Raw genomic sequence first — 22,010 nt, 5'->3', positions numbered from 1 at the left:
TTTTATTAAAAAGTAATAATAGTAGCTAGGTCTTCGATCCTTAAAGAAATCCAGGCCAAAGTTGACCAACTTATATATGAAAGCAGAAGTAAACCATCTTCCAGTTCAGACATATATGTATGCGCGCGTGTGTGTAATTATGTATCCATGCATTCCTCAGGACTTAGTACAATATTAAGTAGGTGTGACTAATCAAGATAAGAAGTAGGTTTAAATGATATTTTAACTGTTTATATATAATCATACGAACCAAATGTGCTGCATATGTAATCGTGTGAACACTGCAACATTATACTAATTAATCCCTAATTGGTTAATCCACGTTTTACTGATAAAGATTGCTCACTAGTTTATAATTAAGCCAGTCTTAATTTATTGTGATTAAGAGGCTGATCATCGCCATCACCTGATTATCATATTATATAATATACTTTAACTTCTCTTTATGCTACATGTATATAATATAGTTTTGCATAACATGTGATGATGGTTCCACAGAATTCTATGCCTTCAGTTGTCACCTGGTGATGTCATATGCCTATTGGCTATATAAATAAAGCTTGCCAGTTGCTGCTGATAAGATAACAACCACCACAACAAAACTTTAGGCTATTAAGTGTGGTTAATTGTGTGAATATTAGAACGATATTGTATTTAGTTTTGTGTCAAATTATTTGTTAGTTTCAAGTATTCCATGTTTTAATAAGATCTTGAAAAAAAAAAAATTCTTCATTTTTCTTAATTTCATACATACCATACTTCATTTTCAATTTTCATTTTTGTGTAAGAAAAAGAAAATACATAACATTAGAGATATAGAGAGTGGAGGAAGAAAGGTGGAAGAGATGTAGAAGATGTATATTTTTAAGTTTCTTCTACTTTTAAGATTTTGTTTCCATTCATTATTCTTCTTTGTATACTTTCTTCCTGCCTATCACTCTTCTTTCACCCTCTTTTCTCCTATATATTTTTCTTATATCTCATGCACATAAAGTGAAAACTAAATGCTAAGAAACGAAGTGGTTATTGGACGAACTCTTAGTTTATTAATCATGAGTTCAAAACAAGATAACGAGGGTTGTGTTTGATACAAGAAACAAATTACTATCGTCCACAAGATTCATGTGAACATGAAAGTGGATATGTGGGCTTTTGATGATTTGAGTAGATTAATAAGATTCCAAAACAATTTGACACCACATAGATAGTAACAGATATTAAACAAGACAATACAAGTTTGTTGAAATGTCACTGTAATTTAAAAGTGAGTATAAATGTGACAAGTTGTGTTGAATCAAGCAAGACAAAATACCTTGAGACATTTAGACACAAGGATCTAGGTACAAGGGACATGATATTATCTCAGTTGTACTATTGAGGACCCAGTTTTCCTGGAGTATGATTATCTTCTTTTTTATTTTCATCCTCTTTCCTTCCCTCCTCTCACATATTACTTTTTGTCTTTATAAAAAAATCAATATAAGATGTTGACGTGGCTAAACTGTAACTGTTCAAATAAGAGAGGAGGGAAGGGAGAGAGAGGTTAGGAGGGGAGAGAATCCTCCTCCAGTTTTCCCTACAGGCACAAAGTTCCTCACAGCAGGTCGAGGGGAAAAGATTACAAACTTGACAACTCTTACAGATTAAAAACATATAGAGACATATATATTGATTTAAGAGTGGATAGAGTCTTCGGTGAACCAGAGATATAATGCTATAGGATGATAATATGTAAAATATCTTAAAGATAAGGTGAAAGTTTCATTGACACCGTAATTATATCTACCGTAGCTATGTAGGTAGCTCAAGTGATGAGTGCTATAGTGTAATAAGAATAGTGAAGGAAGTTGTAGTTTTACCAAAAATCAATTGCTAATAGGAATGGCATTACTTTTAATTGTAACACGTAGATAATTGGAGGTAGCATCGATTTTCTTTTGAGCATGTGGACTAGTTTCTTTCTTCCTTATCCTTAAGAACAGTATAGTTAGAATACATACAGATATATATGTGTCAGCTTTGTGGTCACACAAAATTATCAAGAACTTTGTTTGCCTTCGTAATCTTCATAAAAAGGATTTTTCTTCATGTCTCTCAAAATCTATGTAGATTGTGCAACATGCCAGTCAAAGACAGGGAAAAGAATAACCCAAGATATTGGACCCCATCAGAAAACAAAATAATAAAACAAGAGATTAATTTGGAAAATTATTCTTAATTGTGGTCAAGGAATTGAAGGTGTTTACTATGCTGGGGTGAGACTTTTTAAAAAATCAAACTTTCACACAAAAGTCTTGGAGTTTTGGGAAAGTTTAACGTTGTCAAAACTTATGAGTCCATGATTCTCCAGATTTCAGAAGTTTGCTTTCTGTTTCCTAGCATGCGGTGTATTTCCTATTTCGAATAATATCAGGGTTGAATTTCGACTGATGCATCAGTTTCCTCATTAATTTATATTACATTGACTTAATAGTCAAGAACCTTCTTGTGTTGGAGCAGACAATAAACTATTAGGAAGAATTACAGGGAAATTACAGGTCAAGTCAAGCTGTGGGCTTTTTAGTTATGTTAGTACTAGACCAATTAATGGCGCTGCTACACTATCGCTGAGACGTCCATTTCTACCAATATAATATTATGTGTGAGTTTTCGTTCAATGTAATATTAAATTATTGATTTGAGATGTCGGGATAATAATATACTCATATCATTGATTGAAATTGTTCTCCAAAACCTGGCATACCTGATCAAGTTATCCTGCACAATCTTAATGTTGTATGTACTTCGGGACCTAGAAATTTAATACTGGGGTATGTCCAACCAATTACTCAGAATATTTATTTTAAATTGTCCCAGTTACTCAGATATATCGTAATATTTCAGTACACAAGTGCAGTAGTAGTCCCCCCATTTTATCCTTGATGCTACGACAAAAGAATGCATGCCTGGTTTACTTATGTCTGCATTAATGCATTTCACAATCTATTAACGTACCTTATTTATCATGTGCTACAAGTAAGCTTGTCATTGAAAAGCATGTGGTTCCCTTCTGCTAAAATTGGAGTGCAGATGCTCAACTACTGCTGTCTGTAAAGATAGCTAGTTTTTCTTTTTAAAGATATTTCTACTTTAAACTATATAAGGGCATATGAGTGGATTTGAATCTGAAACGTAGTGGATTGAAGAAAAAGACTGTAACCACCAGAATAATTCATCACTTACACTAACTAGTTCTTTTTTGTTAGAGAGTTTTTGAAAGCAATTAATATTCCGAAAACCCTAATATTTCTACTTAACCATGAATATATTTCTTTTGGTAAGAGGGGAAACTTGTGAAAGAATGTTAAATACCAATAGAACTTTTTAATTGTTATTATGTACCATTAATCAAGAAACTGTATTTAAGCAGTTGATCCAGTTGTCTACACATTTTTGTCACTAATCATCCGTGCAGATTATGTTTGTGCATCTGCTTTTGTGTTTGTTTTGGAAAAAAAGAAGATAAAGACTTTATTAGATTCCAAGTAATATTTACACCTTTCGTTAAAATACTGAAAAGAAATTCAAGACCAATAACATCTCATAAATAAATTCGGGACCAATAAAATCTCATAAATGAGCCAGCTGCAAACTGGCATAAAGAAATCGAACTTTGTAAATAATTAGAAGATGAGATCACTGATCACCTCTGGTAGAAAGAAAACATCGTTAATTTGTTATTTTAATTTGCTGATCAATATTTAATGAGGCCGTGGCTTAAAATAAACCTAGTGAGAAAACCCAACAAGCGATAGGGAGATGTTATACAGACGCAATATGGGTTTCATATATAAAAGCAAGTTAAGTACTTCCATAAAACATGTTGTCATGCATGCATGGATTCATCCTCGTTTTATTCATCAAGAGAAAAGGAAAAGAAAGGAAAGGAAAGAAAGTTAATAATTAATACATAATAATTAATTTTATTGTTCCTTGAGATCCCTCTTGAGCTGCTTGGGTTAAAGTCAAAATCACGATCATTTCTGTATATTGTATCCCCATGCCAGTCCACCTCATTTTACTTTTGTTTATGTGACACTAATCCTTCCAAGATTAAGGAGGGGGCCTGCTGGGGTTGGGGATGATCTCTTTTTTTGTTCCAAATTAGGACTAGTTGGCGCGGCAAGCGTGAGCTCTAGATCCGGTACTACTGGCGCTTCACTCGAAGATGAACTCGATTTCATCTGGGAATCGATCAACCCGTAAATCCAAGCCGGCAGCTGCTGAGTAGTAGTCCTGCTGCTTTGAGGTTTTTGATTGTGATCTGATTTTAGATTTTTTGCTGCAGTGCTACGTTGAAGCGGAGGCAGTGTGCTGGTATCAATGGCCATGTCACCATGAATAATGTTGTCACGTTGAGTAGGAATTGGATCATAAGTCGCCATATTTATATTGTTGCTGCTCCCAAACTGTCATGAACATGATTAACACAAAATTAAAATTAAAATTCAAGTCCAATTCCATTTCATAAGTAGTTAACGTGCGTCCCTTTTGATAAGCATTTCAATTTTTTCAGTTTTCAGTTTTAATTTTTTTGAAAATTGAAAACCAAAATCATATACCAAAATTTGAAAACTCACAGAAACAGTTTTCAATATTTAGTTTTTGGTATTTAAAAATAAGTGAAAATAAAAAATGAAAACGGAAACAACTGAAATGATTAGTTAAGTACGCACCATATCGAAGAGGCTAGAGCGTCGCTTCTTTTTGGTGAGGCTTGCTTGCCTGAGAAAATACTTCTGAGCATGACTTGCAACTTGGGTTGGGGTTCTTGTGGTCACATAATTCCTAGAGATGCCTCTCCAGTCACCCTTTCCTAACTTCTCGAGTCCGATTAGGAACGTCCGGTGCTCCTCTTCCGTCCATGGAACTCCTAATAACATACATGAATAATGAGTATGTAATTAAGGTGCATGAAATTCACTTTCCCTAAGCAAACAATAAATTGGTGAATAATTTTCAGAAAATGTGAAAGTAAACCCCTACAAACTACTCTGGAGGTGCTATATATAGCGGTATTCTAAGCAAATTAAGCATTGTCATGAAAGACATGACAAGACTCAATTAACTTGAAATACCACCATACCGACATCTTAATTGCAGATAAGTTCTCCTCGTTCTTGAAACAACAGATTGGAAAACAAGAATCGTAAATATGATGCATGCTCAAGAACACAATTTTAAAGTAAAAACACACATGGTATTGAATATTTTATTTTTTTCAAAAATTGACAAAGCAATAATAAATAATACGATTAATTTGGAACTATACCCTTCTTCCTTTCTTGGGCTCGGCATATGAGACCGTCGGAGAGATAGCCGATGGAGGCTTTATCTGCTGCACAAATATTTTCATCCATGGAAAGTCTTGAAGGAGACAATGAAGAGTTAGATGGGGAAGATGAAGAGGCTGACGACGTTGTCGGCAAGCAATCCGTGCTGAAACTTTTCTTCATGGACATGGCAACATGATGGTTAGCAGAATTACTGTTCATGTTAGAAGAAGACATCACGACATGATGGTGATCATGCTGAAGTTGGACACCGAAGAGCCTAAATCCAACAAAACTAGTGCTACTAAGAGTGCCTCTGAAATTTGTGCAGGTCCTAGAGTTGTGGCCTACGTTTCCACAATGTGAACACTTTCTGCCCATCTTCAGCCAGGCAATAATATTAAGCGCTTCTGTATTAAGTGCTTCTTGCAACTTAATTCTCGAAATATATTAAGCTGACACCACCACAATTCCAACTAAATTCACAGAGAGAGAGAGAGAGAGAGAGAGATAGAGAGAAAGGACGAATGAGCAAGGCGTTTGGTGGTATATATGATGATAGAGGTGAGGGGTGTGGGGTTTATGAAAATGGATGCACACCAAGAGAAGATGATTGGATGGACATTGTTTATTGTTTGGATATTTTCCAACTTGGGTTCTAAACAGAACAAGTTAAGACCAGTTGTATAACTACCGTCGCTCTTCTTTTCACTTCATATGTATATATAAGAGGAATATATATATTTAAATGTCATCTTATACAGGAACTCTCTTCTGGAGTTTGTAGGAATATTCTAAGTACAATATATTAATATTGTAGGGGACCTATAGCGTTTTTTCATTTTTAATAAAAGCAGTTGTATGCGTATAATCATAATTAGGTAAATAAATCATGCATATAGCTGTTATTAGCACTTCAAAAAAATTATTTCACACTTCAAGTATGCAAAGACATAAGAGAGAAAATACGTTTTAGAGAAGTATTGCAGGATGGCTTTTTTAGAGTCAATAATATAATATTTTCCTACTTTTGTATCAAGGTAAAAATAGTCAAACTTGAAACACCCAATCACGTTAAGCTGATAAATATATCACTCATTGAGAGCAATATTTGTTTATATGTTATTGTGTACATGCCTTGATAATAAAAAGCCATCATGCAATGCTCAATACTTGGAATTAGGTAGATATATAAGAAATAGCTTGGAAGTAGGTAGATGAGAAAATATCACAGAAAAGGAAGAACCCCGTTTGAAAGTTGACATGTTCCATGTTGCAGTTTCTTAGGAATTTAACTCATACATTTCAGTAACTTCCTCACATAGAGGTTCTTTGTGATAAGTCAACAGCTATATATATGCTTAAATGTTACGCTTAAGAGACTAATGCCAATATTTTCAGGGAAGAAGAAACCAAAATGTCATATCCGCTTCATTCAACCATTCAGATTATTGGACCAAACGTTCATATCAGATTGAACTACAAATTAATGATTTGATTTGTTTTCAAACTTCAAAGCAACCCAATCACTAAAAATCTAGATGATCAAATCTAAATCTACCTAAATTATATCAAGTCTTACCTAACTCTCTCGTTATCCTTGAATCTAAGACAAAGAACACTTCGCTGTTTGCATTGACCCATTATATCACTTGTTTTTACGATTATTTACACACACACACACACAATTTATATATGTATATATGTATATATAATTAATAGTTCATGCTAACGACTTTGGCTAAGGTACCATAATTGTCACTCAGAATATATATACATATATTAGAATCCCCAGTTCTGATTTAAGGAAATAGTGTATATATATATATATATATATATATATATATATATATATATTCTAATTTCTATATTGGCAAACTATATATTACAAGAGCACTTCAAAATCTAGATAGGGACTCAAAGATATTATTTAATATATACAATTTAATTAATATTATTTAGCTAAGGTACCAACTGCTTTTGTCTTAAGGTTATTATTAAGATTTTTAATTAAGCTAGTTGGAGAAAAATATATAATCCAATTTATCTAGAGAGGAGGCCAAGCTGAAGATTGGTTAGTCCTTTCTATGTCTAAAACCATGAAACCCTTCCAAGTTCCAATACTTATTCAAACTATTTTTTTTATGCATTTGGCATTCTTTGTAGAAAGGAATCTTCCCTCGTATGAAACTAGAGGATAATGGTCATTGGGGGAGTTTTCTAATCTTGTTTTGACTAAGTATTAAGTCACTTTCTTATTCTTTTACTCTATATTTTATATATAAGGTAGTAATTCACGAGGAGTTGATATCTTGAAGCTTACTTTTTCTAATTATTTGATCAATTAACTGTGATCATGAGGCCTCTCAACGTCAATTCAAATTTTCGGGACGGATTTGTTGCACTACGTACATTTTGATATATATTTTTGTGAGGCTTACTTTATAATGTATTGCTACGATCTGAACCGTCTATTTTTTAGAACATCATTCATAAATTATCCTTGCAAAAAATTAGACAAATTCAAAGCTAGAACCCTAAACCCTTAATCCACGGTCATATGGTTTCAGATTTAGATGATTTTTGATAGACATGATATTTGAGGAAGTACCTAAAAGATAAACAGTTTGGATCGTTGAAATACATTACGAAATAAGTTCCACAAAAACGTGTGCCAAATGCAGTATAAAAAAAGTTGTGTCACATATTTGTCCCTACTTTGTTTGCATGCCATAGGATAGGACCCAAATAAATTGACACTTCAATGTATTGAAATGAGATGTTGTTTTATCAAAATTATTATGTTATTAAATAGTGATTTTAATTGGTGCTCTTCACAAAATAAACTCCTCAAAACTCTTTTCATAGTAATAAAAAAAAAAATTAAAAAAAAAAAAAAAAACCTAAAATTTTTTTGAAGAAATTTTCTTGGAACCCAACTGTTATTGCTCCAGACACTAACAAATTATATGTGAGGCATTTTTATCTATATACAACTATTCGTAAAATATTTCTCACTAGCATTAACAGTTATTAAGCCACTCACTTTCTCTCATCTACTTTAATAACTACTCAAAACAAATGCAGAACATGTGTGTCCCCCTCAATTAAATTCCCTTGCATTGTTATACTTCTCCCCCTTTATCAAAGGGTAGGTGGTTTGGGTGCTGCAAGAATGGTGAGCTTGAGATCTCAGCTTCAACTGAAAATACTTCTTTTATACATGCAACTCAAAAGGAATATTTATCAAGTACCAAGTTGATGAACACATTGAATATTAAAGCATATATTCCTCCTAGATATAATTCTCTCCAACTTTAATTATAAACTTTGGTGTACTTGCTAAATCATGTTCCTGTTAAATTATACAAAATCCGATGCAGATTGATTGAAAATCATTGCTTGTTTTCCGTAATGGCCTCCACACAAACTCAAAAGGCATCAACTTTATGAAAATTAAATGGGCATAAAATATATCCAAATGTAGCCATCAGCCTGAGTTGCTGAAGTTCAAAAGCTAACTATATCTGCTTTTGGGGTCTATTAACAAATTATTAAGGTTGTAAAACACTAGCTTCCATCCACTGACAAGTATAAAATCCTCGTGTTCCCCCAAATAAAAAATAAAAAAAAATGTTCCTCGGCAACATGTGATCAAGAAATGTATGGTCATTCGCAATTGGATTTGATATTAAGTGTAGAGATTAATTAAATCGATGTATGTTTAGTGGTTTGATCTTAATCTTTGATATCAAATTCAACGGCGAATAATTTTAAATTCGTGATCACTAGGCGACCAAGAGAATTGAGAGTGTTCATATGTATAACATGGAAAAGGAGCACAACGTTTGAATTCGTTCAAATATGGAAGAAAAAGAGAAGGTTAAAAGAACGGACGAGGCTTCAAGATGGGTCACATTCAATCCCCAAGAACTCAACTGCTCTCTTCAATCTTTATTTAGGAACTGAGCATAATGCCTTTAAATCTCATTTTCATATCCTTATCTTAATATTTTAATCATTATATTTTCCATTACTGCTAAAGATTACGGCACATGCCATAATCCAGTATTATTAGTTGCAACTACAAATGATTAAGTAGAGGAAGATCCAATGTACAAGCACTCATCGGCATCTTTTTTTTTTTTTTCCTATCAAAATAAGTAAACAATCTCATATCAGCAGCCACAAAAGAAGTGATATTATTGTCACTTTGTCTGTTTTATTAATTTTATGAAGGGGGAATGATTTGAAACGGTGTTGAATAAGATTATTGTTTATTTCCGACTTAATTTTATTTATTTGTTGCTGCAACAAAATAAAATTTCACTCCAGGAAGAAGATGTTTTTCTCAAACTATGGGCCAATTGGTTTTATGGTGAAATTTTAATTTTTTCTGTAGTATCAGAGCAGATTGTCCCAAGTGTGAACTCCAACGGCCATACACGTCACTCGATTTGTGTTGTATACGTGTTAGACTTGAAAATTCGTCATGCGTGAGGGTATGTTGAGAGTATTAATTCCGCAGCGGTGAAAGAAGGGATTTTGCATGTACTTATAAGAAATTAGGTTACTCTCTATATTCTTAGTTGGTTTTATGGTGCAACCTCAACTTTTTTCAAATTCATGGTGATCTACTCTTGAATTTGATATAAAAAAATTGGAATTAAAACGCTAAAATCACCACTGTTTTTTAACCCTCAATAAGGTGAATACTCATGCATTCTTTGGTCACCTAGTCATAACGAGAATATTTGTGTTCTAACTACAAAGTGAGGTGGCCAAACATATTTCAAGTCATTGCTTCAAAGTCAAAGTTGAGAGAGAATATTTACCATGCAGATGAGGAAACTTGGAAAATCAAGTAATTTGGACAGCACTTAAAAAAGAGTTCAAATCATTCTTAAAACCAAAATATCTCGTTTTGAAAAAATGAGGTCAATTGTCTCTAACACATCAGTGTATTTTTGTTATCACAATTTATCCTGCCCTGGTGGATTAACTATTAAGTATCAGAAACTGCAAATGAATGGCTGAAGTTCATACAGCAGAAAAACTATCACGGTGACGGCAACATTGACGGGGGCGCGAACTTAAATATGGAGGATGACGTTGGTCGGTTTTGAACATTAGGGGTCAAAGTTGTGAGTTATGCAAAAGCACGAAGGACCAATTGTCACTATATTGCCACTTAAAAAATGACATTTTGCTCTCTTTCTTATGTAATTTTTCGCGTGTTTATAGATTTTGAGTGCATAATAACTATTTTACAGTACTAATAATAGTTTCATATATAAGGATTTGTTAATATTGAATAGTGGATATATACATCCCCAAAGAAAAAGAAATGAAGAACAGTATTCAACAATTATTTAGTCAATGGTATCACAAGAAGAACAATTTTAAATCAAATTCAATATGCCTTTTGATGGACTTGAATTGCTTCCATTTTCAACAAGGAAAACAACGAACTTTGAAAACTAGGAAAAACTCCAAGATTGTCTTGTAACATATTTTATGTTGATTTGATTTTTGAAGCATCAAAGCATACCTTAATTAATAATATATTCTGGTAATCAAAGAATAATTAAAAAAAAAACATTTTTAAAGCATCAAATGAATTCCTAGCATTTTCTGAGAATTTGAGGTCAACCTTCTTGTACAAAAATTCAAAGGAATGTTTGTTTTCTAACTTCAAAGAAATTGCACAAGTAATTTCCTTGAAACAATTCACTAGTTGAAAAAGATTAATACTTCTACATTCTGTTAGCATCTGCGACTTCTTGCTGTATTCCATTGTTTCTTCGGCACAGCCACGAGCTGCCTGGCAAGTTCTTCATACTACATACCGGAGCACATCCTCAGCTGTGTTGTAAATAAACTAGCAGTTAGGTCACTGCGAAAAGATGAAACAGAAAACCAAATTAACTGCAAGAATTCATAGGCATAACTCTAGTGATGCCTAGGAAGCACAGATGTTTGTAATATGTGAATAATATCTTTACAGAACAAAGAAACTGACCTGTTACATGCTTTTAAGAGCCATTCCAATGTCTGAATTTACATATTCCACGTCGATTTCCTTCAAAAGAGTCACGGATAGACTGCACCATGGAACGGACTGCAGGTATATGAGCCAATTCAGCATGCAGCTCCTGCAAAATGAATTTAGCTCCATGACCAGCAATTTAAAAGCTTAGATGTCAGAGGGTAGATATGAGGTTGAATGTAATACCACGTGAGAAAGACGTTCTTCAAAATCCTCGGAATTTTCATCAGCAGGCATGAATATCTTTTGGTAAGCTGTTCTCAGGCTTCTGATCTAGATCCTTGCCCAGAGGTATAAAGCTCTTTTAGATTTGCAATTAAATAAAATGAAATGAAAAATGTCAAAAATTAAGACGAAACATTGATTAATCAAAACCTCTGCAGCTGTGAATCCATTACGCCGAAGACCTTCAAGGTTTAAACCCCGAAGCACAGCTCTTTCTCCTGCGACCATCATGTACTTTGGAACATCCTGTACGATCTTCAAGGATATGAAAAAGAACATATTAAATCAAAGATTTAATGGTGAAAATTTTTGAGCCAAATTCATGTACTGGCACCAATCTCACAATTCGCTAGTATGAGACTCTGAAACAATTGTTCAAGTTTCCACGTTGCATAAAAGATGGTAAAAAGACTGGCATACCACAGAGCCACCACCAATAAATGAGAAAGAGCCAACATGGCAGAATTGATGAACGACAACAGCCCCTGCAGTGTGAGCATAATCCTACATTTGAAACGCAACTAAATATCAGATACTACAAGTAGAATAGAAGTATATATCAGGATATATTCTTACTTGAAATTTGCAAAACAGACTAGCGTTACATTTGATGTAGAAGAGGAGTTTGAAATGCAAGACACGATGTAACACTGTGGATTACAACAAATATAATGTATGACGTATCATATGTAATCTGTATATTGAGCAAAAGAACATATCTTTCTATGAAAACTCAGCCAATATCCTGAAATTTGAAATTTCATAATTCAAAGAGAGCGTAAGGGCTTACTTCCACCACAACATGGCCCGCCAGCAATGTATTATTTGCAAAAATGATGTTGTTTCCGATCTTGCAATCGTGGGCAATATGACAAGATCCCATGATAAGATTGTTATTCCCAATAGCCTGATCACATAACAACAATGAGAGCATGAAACTCAAATTTGAAATTAATTAACATATCCACATACTGTTATATCACTCGACTTCGAAGATCGGTGGATCGAAGTATGCTCTCTGATATCGTTGTTGTCCCCAACATCAAGGAAACATTCATCGCCTGACTAAATCACAAAACAAACACAAACTAGTGAACTTTGTCTTAAAAGTTAAAGTATTGTAGTGAATTCGTTAACATATCGAAACTGACCTTGTACTTCAAATCTTGGCATTTGACACCAACCACGGCATGGTGTCCAATAACATTATCACACCCGAGCACGGTACGCCCTGGAAGATCATCACCAACAATGGCACCACTGCCTGACAAATTTTGCACCACACCAATCAAAAGTTCAAAGCTTGAAATCAAAGTCGAAACCTTTATCAAGTTATCAACAATGTCTATATACATGTACATATTTATATACACGAAACTCACGTCATCAAAACACAACGCTCCCCAACTTCTGTATTTCCAAAAATATGGCTTCCGGGGTATAATCGGCAGCCATTTCCAACCTTCGCCGACGACCCAACAGTACAAAAGGGTCCAATTGAAACACCCTGTCGCAGAAACACCAAACCGCAACGACACTATGAGTTTCGCCACTAAAAGTAAGCTAATTTAGTTGAGCATTGATAGGTGGAGTACCTGACCCAAAACGGCATTGGGGTGAACGTTTGCACTGGGATGAACGGAGCCGGAGATAAGGCTGCTGCAGAAGCGGCGGATATACGGCGAGCTGAGGCTGCTCAGCGCAGAGCTTAAGCGTTTGCCGCCGACTTTCACCAACGCACGCATGGTGTTCGTCCCGTGGCCTCACTCAGACTCATACTCTGCTTTTCTCGATTTATACCTTTTTTTTTTTTAACAAATGTAGGCCCAACTTCACCAATTACCGTCAATAATCCACCAATCAGAGACGGGTGTACTTCATTTAGCAGAAGTAAACAGCTGTGGTGTAATGTTTGGTTACCTATATAGTGCTAAAATTGTTTTTAGCAAAAGAAAAGAAAACCGCGGATTGTTAATATGAAAGTTTTATTAAAAATTATTGTTCACCCAACTTTTATGAAAGAAGCACTTTTTTTGGAAAGCATAGCCATTAGTTGCTTCTTTTTTTTGTTGTTTTAGATTCATAATGTTGAAAAAGAAAAAAATAATTCTTTTATCAAACACAATTTCAACTCCAACTTATTCAAGAAGCTACTTTTAAAAAAATTTAGGCAATTTCAAACCAACCCTTAGAACAATGGTTCAGTATAATGTGGAGTTATGTGATATTTTTTTTTTTCTTTTTTCCAAATGGAGTTATGTGATCTGCCGAGCATTATTTTGTAATAAATCATGTGATAGGTAAAGTAATATCGCACCTTCGTACTCCCAAATGACAGTAAAGAAGCTCATTATATCAAAATCTTACACTAATTTTACTATAGTAACAGGAAGATGACAGTTGTCTACAAAATCTCCACATATATTCAACTTGATTACAGGCATATCTATCTCTCCGGGATGTCTACAGAATGTCCTCATAAGGCCTCCTTCAAGCAAGAATGATTTGGCGAATTCGCCGGAATGTCATCGCCTTCCAAAATCCGAAGCACCTGCGGATACAAATTGGACAAGAAACAAGTTCACAACACGTACCAGCAGTGAGTGAGGGTTACATGACAGCAACACATACCTGAGACATTCGAGGCCTCGAACGAGGGTCACGCCTGATGCACAAGGAAGCACATTGCATCATGTTGCAAACCTGTTGCTTCGAATAGCAGTTCCTTAACCGCGGGTCTAACAGCTCGAAAGTGGCCTTCTTTCGAGCAAGGGGCGTGCCTGCTCCGCAGAAATGAGTGTAAGCAATGGCCATTATAGACATCAGCTATCTCAAATTAAAGTTGCCTTACTCGAACATACCCATTCAGTGACGCATTGCTGGCCTCTCGGGCGGTTTAAGTCCATAGCTTTCCGTCCTGTAACGAGCTCTACTAATACTACTCCGAACGAATACACATCAGCTTTTTCTGTGATTTGTCCACTTTGAGCATATTCTGGAGCCAAGTAACTACATTAACACAAGGTTTCTGATTTAGTCTAAAAAAATTATCCGATGGTAATTTGATTTAATTAAGACCTCTCAAGTCGTATGGTCTTACCCGAATCTTCCAAGTACTCTTGTTTGCATCCCAATATCTCCATCTGGTTGCCACCGTGCGAGTCCAAAATCTCCGACCTGAAAATCCAGAAGTCAGTTGGTTTTACTCCAAATGATGCATTTTGCATAAACACTCATACGCAGTGCGATTCGTCAAGGAAAACGTTAAACTTGGTGAAGAGAGTACTTGAAATTTATTTGAAAGTGATGAGGAAAGGATGTCCATACCAATGGTTCAAAATCATGGGTCAGAAGGATATTGTTCGGCCTCATATCCCGGTGGACAATGCAACCCACTCTGCACTCTTCATGAAGGTATCTCAGCCCTCGAGCTGCTCCAACTGCAATTCTTTGTCGTGCAGACCATTTTAACGGGCAACTGTCTTTCCCTGAAAATTTTTAGCATTCCCCTTAATTAGGTAGGTCTCAGAAGTAAAGGTGAAACAAACTTCTACAGAGAGTGTTCGCGGTTATGTATCCGCTCTTTTGACAAAGGGGATGTTGAACTTACCATACAGATGAGAATCCAAAGATCCATTGCACATATATTCGTAAACTAGCAACCTTTTACCATTCTCCACACAGAATCCGATCAACATTACAACATTGCGATGCTGCGCGCAGCTTAAGACCTCTACTTCTGAGCAGAATTCCTTATCACCTTGAGAACTAGCCAATTTATGTTGCTTGACAGCAACAACCTGACCATGCGGTAAGACGCCTCTGTGTACAGAGCCATATCCACCTTCAGCCAAGAAATTTGCTTCTGAAAATCCACCTGTAGCAAGTTCCAGCTCAGCGTAAGTGAACCACCTAGGTGGATTTCCAAATGCAGGTGCCTTGTGCTGACATATCGAACACAATGGAGGAGGGTTGGGAGGTGAGTGCCTGGATAGCGAGATTGCTTCACGTACACTTCTGCTTAAGTTCAAATCAAGCCTATAATTCAATACTCCAACATCAGGTTGCCGATTTAAGTTGGCTAACTTATCCAGCAAGGTTCCATATGTTGAAATCAAAGCCTTATTGTAATGTCTCTCGGAACCTTCTGCCACATATCTTGAAAATTCACCACCGGAACTTAGGTAATCTGTTGTCATCCATGGCTGGCAATATGAGCTCGCATGACAAGAACTCCGGTTTTCATGGTTTGCCTCATTGTCAGAATCATTCGCATACTGATACTCTTGCTTTAACCTCCCCAAAATTTCAGAATCGAGCATGATTCAGTCCCTGCATCTGAGCTTGATATAGATGATGTTCCAATATCCGTAGCAGTCAGAGGTGACTCGCGGTCGAAACTACTAGTTGGAGTCACAGTCGGCCCTCTAATCATATGCCACTCTTCACACTGGCTTTTCAGAAGTTTTGGATAAGATCCTGATTCAGACAACGAACACAAAGGCGCTTCAGGTTCCGTCTTTGGAGAATTAACCAAATTCAACCGAAGAACCTTTGGCCCAGATCGCTTCATAATCACGACATTGCATTGCAGCTTCTCCAAACAGTGTTTCTTTTCACATTTCAACTTTCTGCAAAAGATTGAAATAAGATTGATAACTTTAACCGGAAGTAAGGGAATGAAACAATATTCTGGAGAAAAAGCTTTCTCAAATTTTTTTGGGATGACGATTTAATAGATATTAAGGGTACATTGAATGTATTACTTGTCCAATATAACCCAGTTTGATTGAGCTTTCTTTGCTTCAGAAGCCACAACACCACACGGTGTGCCAGAGACGATCTTTACCCGGACCTTTATCTGTGAAGACGAATATGGAATTAGTATTAGTTGTAATGCATGTAAGGACTAAACATTGGGAACGAAACGACATTGATGCACTGACCTTCTCTGGATCATAGACATCTCGGAGTTGCAGCAGCATCTGAGAGCATGAGTCCACAATGTCATCCTTGTCATCTAACATGGTTCCTGAGAAAGACCTCCGGTGACTCGTCGTGCAATCGTTGGTAAACCTTGCAAAATCCCATATCCTTTTACCTAGACACATGGTGTTTTCATCAATCAACCATCAATTTTGGCCACCCGAGTTGATATAAACTCGAGCACAAACCGAAGAGTTAAAATTTCACCAAGCAAAAATCAGATACACCTTAGGCATAATTCAACTTGGTTTTGAAACCGATATCTAAGCTTCGAATTTGTGAAGAACCTCTATCAGAATTACTACCCAATAGACAAATCCAGAGGAAGAGTTAACCATTAACATATTTCCAGTTCACGAAAAAGTTCCCTAACGATAAAAACTTCTTACAGTCACAGGAGAACAACATATGTCAAGAAATGAATTAGAACACCAATCTTAGACATGCCACACTAAACAGTTTGCTTGTCAATCTACGGAGAGGGGGATTCGAACTTGGGTGCAAGGGACGGACATAATACTGCCCTGACCAACTGGTCTAACCCAGATATGCAATTTCTTCGATCGAAATACAAGGAAGATTACTTACTTGAGTGAGAAGGAATGACAGCCAAAAGCTTGACATAATCACCAGGCTGCACAACATGAGTCAAAGCCCACACCAGAGCAGTCCTTGGAATCTCCTTCAATGCTTCCACAGCCACCACCACAACTTTCCCGTCACCCTTCTCTTTCATAACTCAGCACACCCAGAAGTTCTGAAATCCCACACCCCCACAATTCCTCAGCACACCCCACAATCAAAACCCACATCCAAATTCTTCATCACAGACCGTACAGTTCATTAAAAAGCCAACACAGAAGCAGAAAACATGCACAATCACTGACTGCACCCCGACGCTAACTCAACACACCTCAAAATCAAAACCCACATCCAAAAATCTCCCTCACAAGCCGTGCAGTTCTTAAAGAAAAGGCAAACCCAGAAGCAGAACAAGCATGCACAATCACTGAGGGAATAAGCAGAGATCTGAAATACACTACACCCCAACAACCAAAACCCACATCCGAAGTACCCCTTACAGGGATACAGTTCACAAGAGACAAAACCCAGAAGCAGAAACACGCATTAATCACTATGGGAAAAAGCAGAAACGATTATATCATGACAGGCATAGAAACCAAATGAATCAGCTTTTCGAGTTTTTACGCAGATGAGGAAAAAAACAGGCACGCAAAAGAAGCATGAAAGTAGGAAGACGACGCGCACTGTCTTCAAAGTGTACTTTAACAACTCAATGACTCACCCTGCCGCTAAAGCCACGAGCTTTGGGATTATTGCCAATACAGAGCAAATAGTTTCAAACAAAAAAGTTTGGATTTTTATTTTTATTTTTTATATTTTTGCATGAATTTTTATGTCTCTGAGAGAGAGAGAGAGAGAGAGAGAGAGAGAGTAAGCAGATGGCCTAAGTTGGACTTTTCTGCTGGTAGATTCCTAATTAGGACTCGGCATAATTGTGAGAGAAGCACCAAGGAGAAAGCATGTAAAACGACAGAGGTAGGGACGAGATTGTAGGTTAAACGACAATGGATGGTTTATAAATATGTAAAAACAAGAGACCTTAAATTGATCAATGATTAGAGTAGAGGTGGAGCTTCTCATTCTTGCCAGTCACTAGCCACTCTTTGAAAACTCTATGTCCTAGTAACAAGTTATATGAGAAAGTGATTAGTTAATTCTAATCATTTGATTTATTGTTTGATTAATGTTCGTTTTTCTAACAAATAAGCTCATTTGGAAGCATTTTTAAAATAATTGAATCCGTTCTTGGTATAAAAAAAAAAATTGGAACCAATTTTTAGTAAAAATGCAAGTGAATACAGGGAAAAAAACACTTTAAGTGCTTTATGGAAGAAGCACATAACTGATGCTTGTGGAACCCAACACATGTTCTCTAAAAAGGTTTTCAATCATTTTAAAAGCACTTCCAACGAGTCTGTAATAACGAGGGATAATAGACATTGATGAGTCACAATTTCGTGGATATGATATATTAGCGTCTTCTCACCACCTCTTTTAATTGTTTTTTGATTTGAAGGAAGAAGTTATTGGTGAATTTTTGTGTACAAGTGTAATATTTTATTGCAAAAAAATCGTGAAATTACATTTGATCTGTTTTGTTATCCCTCTAGGTTTGGTTGGAAGATAAATTAATCATTCAAACCTCATTAAACTTTTTAATTAACTATGTTGGGGTAGCCCATAGATTAGTTCAATTTGCTGTTTCGATTAGCAACGAAGTAGTTTGGTTTGAGGACCCACTTGATATTATTCAGGATCTCCTCATTCAAAATATAATGTAACTTTCGTTTGAGATTTCTTAATATATCGTCTATTTTCTAAAAAGAAGAAGAGAAAAAAAAAAAAAACTAAAAAACACTATCATTTAAGCTTATATAGGAATAGGACCACACTCAAACCCAACATTGGAGGGACATCCTAAATCATGTCTCCTCTCTACCCTAGAGTTTCTTCAAGGATTAGGACCTTAGAGGTACATGTTTCCAGTGCCTTCCTTTTCTTCAAGTCAGAAATAAAAGACACGCTTTTAGTTTTCTTTTAAGGCTTAAAGGTCAAAATGGTCTTTGTGTTATAGCTATATGGCCAATTTAGTCCCCGTATTTTTAATTTGGCTAATTTAGTTCTTGTGTTTGTCTCTATTAATCAATTAAGGACATTTCATTCAATCTCTTTTAAAAAATTCAAAAGAAAAATCATTATAGAAAAGTGCAAATCAATGAGAAATAACACACATAAGAAATAAACCTTTCAATGTGAAAAATGATTAAGGTTGTGAACTAGAAAAGAGAGGGGTAATGTTAGGGAGGAGGCCAGAGAGTTGGGAGGAGAATAATTTTTTCTTTTAATTTTTAATTTTATTTCATTTTAAACTAAATAAATTATAATTATATATATATATAAGTTTTAATAATTTTTTTTATATATACAGAAATTAGATTGAAATGTCATTAATTGATTAATAGAGATAAACACAAAGATCAAATTGACCAAATTAAAAACACGTGAACTAAATTAACCGGATAACTAAAATACAAGGATCATTTTAATATTTAAGCTTTTCTTTAAAGTAACTAGTGATTCGTACATGCATGGGAAACATGGGCACGTTTTTTTTGTAGCCCTCTTCATAAAAAGTTAAAAATCATGAAGGGTTCTTACTTTTGATCATAGTCAACAATATTGACCGATAATACTATAAAAATCAACTTATTCTATACCAAACTTAGGATATGAAAATTCAACCAAGCTAGATATGAAACGAATGAAGTATTATTGTATCAGTCGGTACGAAACGTATTAAATATTATCATATCAGTCGATAAGTATCTGGCTTATATTATTCCTTCTTTCTGAAAAAATTAAAATTATTCTCTCTTTCTCCAAAAATGTACAATGTAGGGTATCCTAGGCAGGTAAACAATCGGCAAATAATGAACTTTGTAGAGCTGGAATCTTAAATTTAATTAAAGTCTCAATCGATTTGCTTTTCCCTTTATCCAAAGGAATTTTCAATATGCAAAACTTTGGTGCGTTAACTTTTGCTTGATAAAGTTGGCCATGACGAGAGATATATCGAGGAAGCAACAAACATGCATGCATGCTTGATTACAACTTTGATCTTGAGATATACATATGTGACATGTCATCGATCAAAAAATATACGTTAGAATACAAACGGTAGGATAATTACATTGTTTATCTAAATACAAGAAGAGATATTCAAACTTGCATACAGAAAATGAAGCATATTGTTCTAACCAACTTGATTAAACATGTATCTGCTCATGAAATTACCTTTCACGACAACCTTATCAACCTAGGCCAAAGCTTTCAGCTTCATGATTAGTGAACGAAGACGGTGCACTGACTTTCAAAATACATAAGTGCATGATATGCACAAGCTTTTGCTGTCTTGTCTCCAACAGGCGTGATTAATTTATAAAGATGCTCTCATTGTTCAGTATCATATTCCTGTTTCTTTGCTGACCATTATTCATTTTCAAGTAAATTGTAACCATGGTTCTTTAATTTTAACTCAATTGAAGCAATGGTTCCTCAACTAAAAATCTATTACCATTGGTCCATCAACTTTAATTCAACTGGAGAAATGGTCCCTTCACTTTAGGTCCATCAACTTTAATTCAACTGGAGAAATGGTCCCTTAACCTTAACCCAATTGTAGCAATGGTCCTTCCATTCGTTTTGACAAAAATTTTGATGTAGTTGACGAAAATGACCATAATTACACACTTTGATGAGTTGAGAGACCCTTATTATATAAATGGTTATTCCAACATAACTTATTTTGACAAAATTTTGACGAAATTGATGAAAATGACTATAGCTACACATTTTGATAAGTTGAGGGACCATTGCTCCAATTTGATTAAAGTTGAAGGATCATTGTTACAATTTACTCTTCCTTTTCGTTACCAAAGTTAAGTTGAATTTAGGGCTTCAAGCAATGTATTTTATCATGTCAAAGCGTTTGCCCTTGTGAATATCACATTAGTTTTTTAGGGCTGGTTTGGTATTGATGTGCTTTGAAAAAAAACTACTTTTGATGTGCTATAAGAATAAGCGGCTATGAAATAAAGCAGCAGAGTGTTTGGTAAATTTTTTTGTAAAAGTGCTTTTGAAAAAAAAAGAAAGTAGTATTATAGTGTTTGATAAACTTTTATGTAAAACAGATGTGAAAAAAAAACTGGTTTTTCAAAGCTGAGTTTTGCAGCTTTATGTGACCAAAAACTGTAAAAAAAAGCTAAAATTGAATGTTTACCAAACATAAAAAAAAAACATTTTTTTTTAAAATCACTCAGTACGAAACTAAGACTTAATCCCCCGCACTCTTTCTTTTAAGTACATACAAAATTTATAAAATATTCAAATTAGAATGGAGATGCGAGCTTCAAAATTGTTATCCTTATTCAAAGTTAACTTTTTGACGCACTCTCATTGGCTTTTTAGTCTACGACAGGAGTGTGATATTGAGGGATTGATTTTTGTTTAGTTTGACTAATTTCTCCATGTTAGAGCATCTCTAGCAAACTAGTTAAAGAAGAGACTGAAAAGTACTCATCTTGATTGTGAACAGTAACTAGCTAGATTTAGCTGGGAACAGAAAGTTATTTTTTTTGTGAAACATTAAAAACTATGAAGTTGTACTGTTTCGGGGCTTCCAGAGACGAAAAAAGGTTTGGGTTGTTAAGTTTAAGGAAAAATAAGATTTGAGTTATTTGACTAGTTATATAACAAAATTTTAGTTAGTATTATTGGCGATGCTCTTATATTAGATTTTTTTTCTCTCTAAATATTTTTGAATTAAGGGTGGTTTTTTGATATTTTCCTATTTT

General features: G+C 35.0%; 3 protein-coding genes across 9 annotated transcripts; all 3 read right to left on the bottom strand.

Annotated features, from left to right (window-relative positions):
* Positions 1-3,868: 3,868 nt before the first annotated feature.
* Positions 3,869-5,978, bottom strand: LOC103943973 (transcription factor MYBS3). Its single transcript, XM_009354356.3, has 3 exons — positions 5,312-5,978; positions 4,716-4,912; positions 3,869-4,448 (listed from the first exon to the last, which is right to left on the bottom strand). Exons 1-3 carry the CDS (start codon positions 5,691-5,693, stop codon positions 4,068-4,070), a joined length of 960 nt encoding a protein of 319 aa, XP_009352631.1. The 5' UTR covers positions 5,694-5,978; the 3' UTR covers positions 3,869-4,067.
* A 4,935-nt stretch (positions 5,979-10,913) lies between these two features.
* Positions 10,914-13,560, bottom strand: LOC103943971 (probable acyl-[acyl-carrier-protein]--UDP-N-acetylglucosamine O-acyltransferase, mitochondrial). 7 transcript variants are annotated; one of them, XM_048586919.1, is made up of 11 exons: positions 13,182-13,548; positions 12,969-13,093; positions 12,738-12,846; positions 12,559-12,651; positions 12,377-12,493; positions 12,192-12,236; positions 12,007-12,090; positions 11,737-11,841; positions 11,548-11,634; positions 11,335-11,467; positions 10,914-11,177 (listed from the first exon to the last, which is right to left on the bottom strand). In XM_048586919.1, the coding sequence occupies exons 1-10, from the start codon at positions 13,329-13,331 to the stop codon at positions 11,348-11,350; spliced, it is 1,035 nt and encodes a 344-aa protein (XP_048442876.1). In that variant the 5' UTR covers positions 13,332-13,548; the 3' UTR covers positions 10,914-11,177; positions 11,335-11,347. The 7 variants fall into 7 exon arrangements, 5 of the variants coding, with proteins under 5 accessions (XP_048442876.1, XP_048442872.1, XP_048442888.1 ...); XM_048586915.1 differs by having other exon boundaries at positions 10,914-11,208; positions 13,182-13,545; XM_048586931.1 differs by having other exon boundaries at positions 10,914-11,208; positions 13,187-13,331.
* Positions 13,561-13,918: 358 nt separating this feature from the next.
* Positions 13,919-17,986, bottom strand: LOC103943967 (inactive protein kinase SELMODRAFT_444075). The gene is given in 11 exon segments (XM_048586911.1): positions 13,919-14,137; positions 14,218-14,345; positions 14,348-14,366; positions 14,448-14,595; positions 14,687-14,763; positions 14,914-15,074; positions 15,197-15,910; positions 15,913-16,217; positions 16,353-16,447; positions 16,533-16,687; positions 17,161-17,986. Coding segments are annotated over 11 exon segments (2,025 nt in total). The 5' UTR covers positions 17,309-17,986; the 3' UTR covers positions 13,919-14,062.
* Positions 17,987-22,010: the final 4,024 nt, after the last annotated feature.

This window comes from the organism of the source record quoted next, unplaced genomic scaffold, assembly GCF_019419815.1.
Source record: "Pyrus x bretschneideri cultivar Hongxiangsu unplaced genomic scaffold, Pyrus_bretschneideri_v1 Contig1, whole genome shotgun sequence".
Classification (NCBI taxonomy): domain Eukaryota; kingdom Viridiplantae; phylum Streptophyta; class Magnoliopsida; order Rosales; family Rosaceae; genus Pyrus; species Pyrus x bretschneideri.
Note: the sequence above shows the minus strand (reverse complement) of the source record. Positions and strands in the feature narration are given on the sequence as shown.

Bases quoted from the DNA above. Each gene is read 5' to 3' on its own strand.
- LOC103943973 (XM_009354356.3), bottom strand. From the start codon at position 5,693: ATGGGCAGAAAGTGTTCACATTGTGGAAACGTAGGCCACAACTCTAGG. The intron at 4,913-5,311 runs GTATAGTTCCAA...GTATGTTATTAG, and splicing joins AGCCCAAGAAAGGAAGAAGG to GAGTTCCATGGACGGAAGAG. The intron at 4,449-4,715 runs GTGCGTACTTAA...TGTTCATGACAG, and splicing joins GCTCTAGCCTCTTCGATATG to TTTGGGAGCAGCAACAATAT.
- LOC103943971 (XM_048586919.1), bottom strand. From the start codon at position 13,331: ATGCGTGCGTTGGTGAAAGTCGGCGGCAAACGCTTAAGCTCTGCGCTG. The intron at 12,652-12,737 runs GTCAGTTTCGAT...TTTGTGATTTAG, and splicing joins GCCAAGATTTGAAGTACAAG to TCAGGCGATGAATGTTTCCT. The intron at 12,091-12,191 runs GTAACGCTAGTC...TTTCAAATGTAG, and splicing joins ACTCCTCTTCTACATCAAAT to GATTATGCTCACACTGCAGG.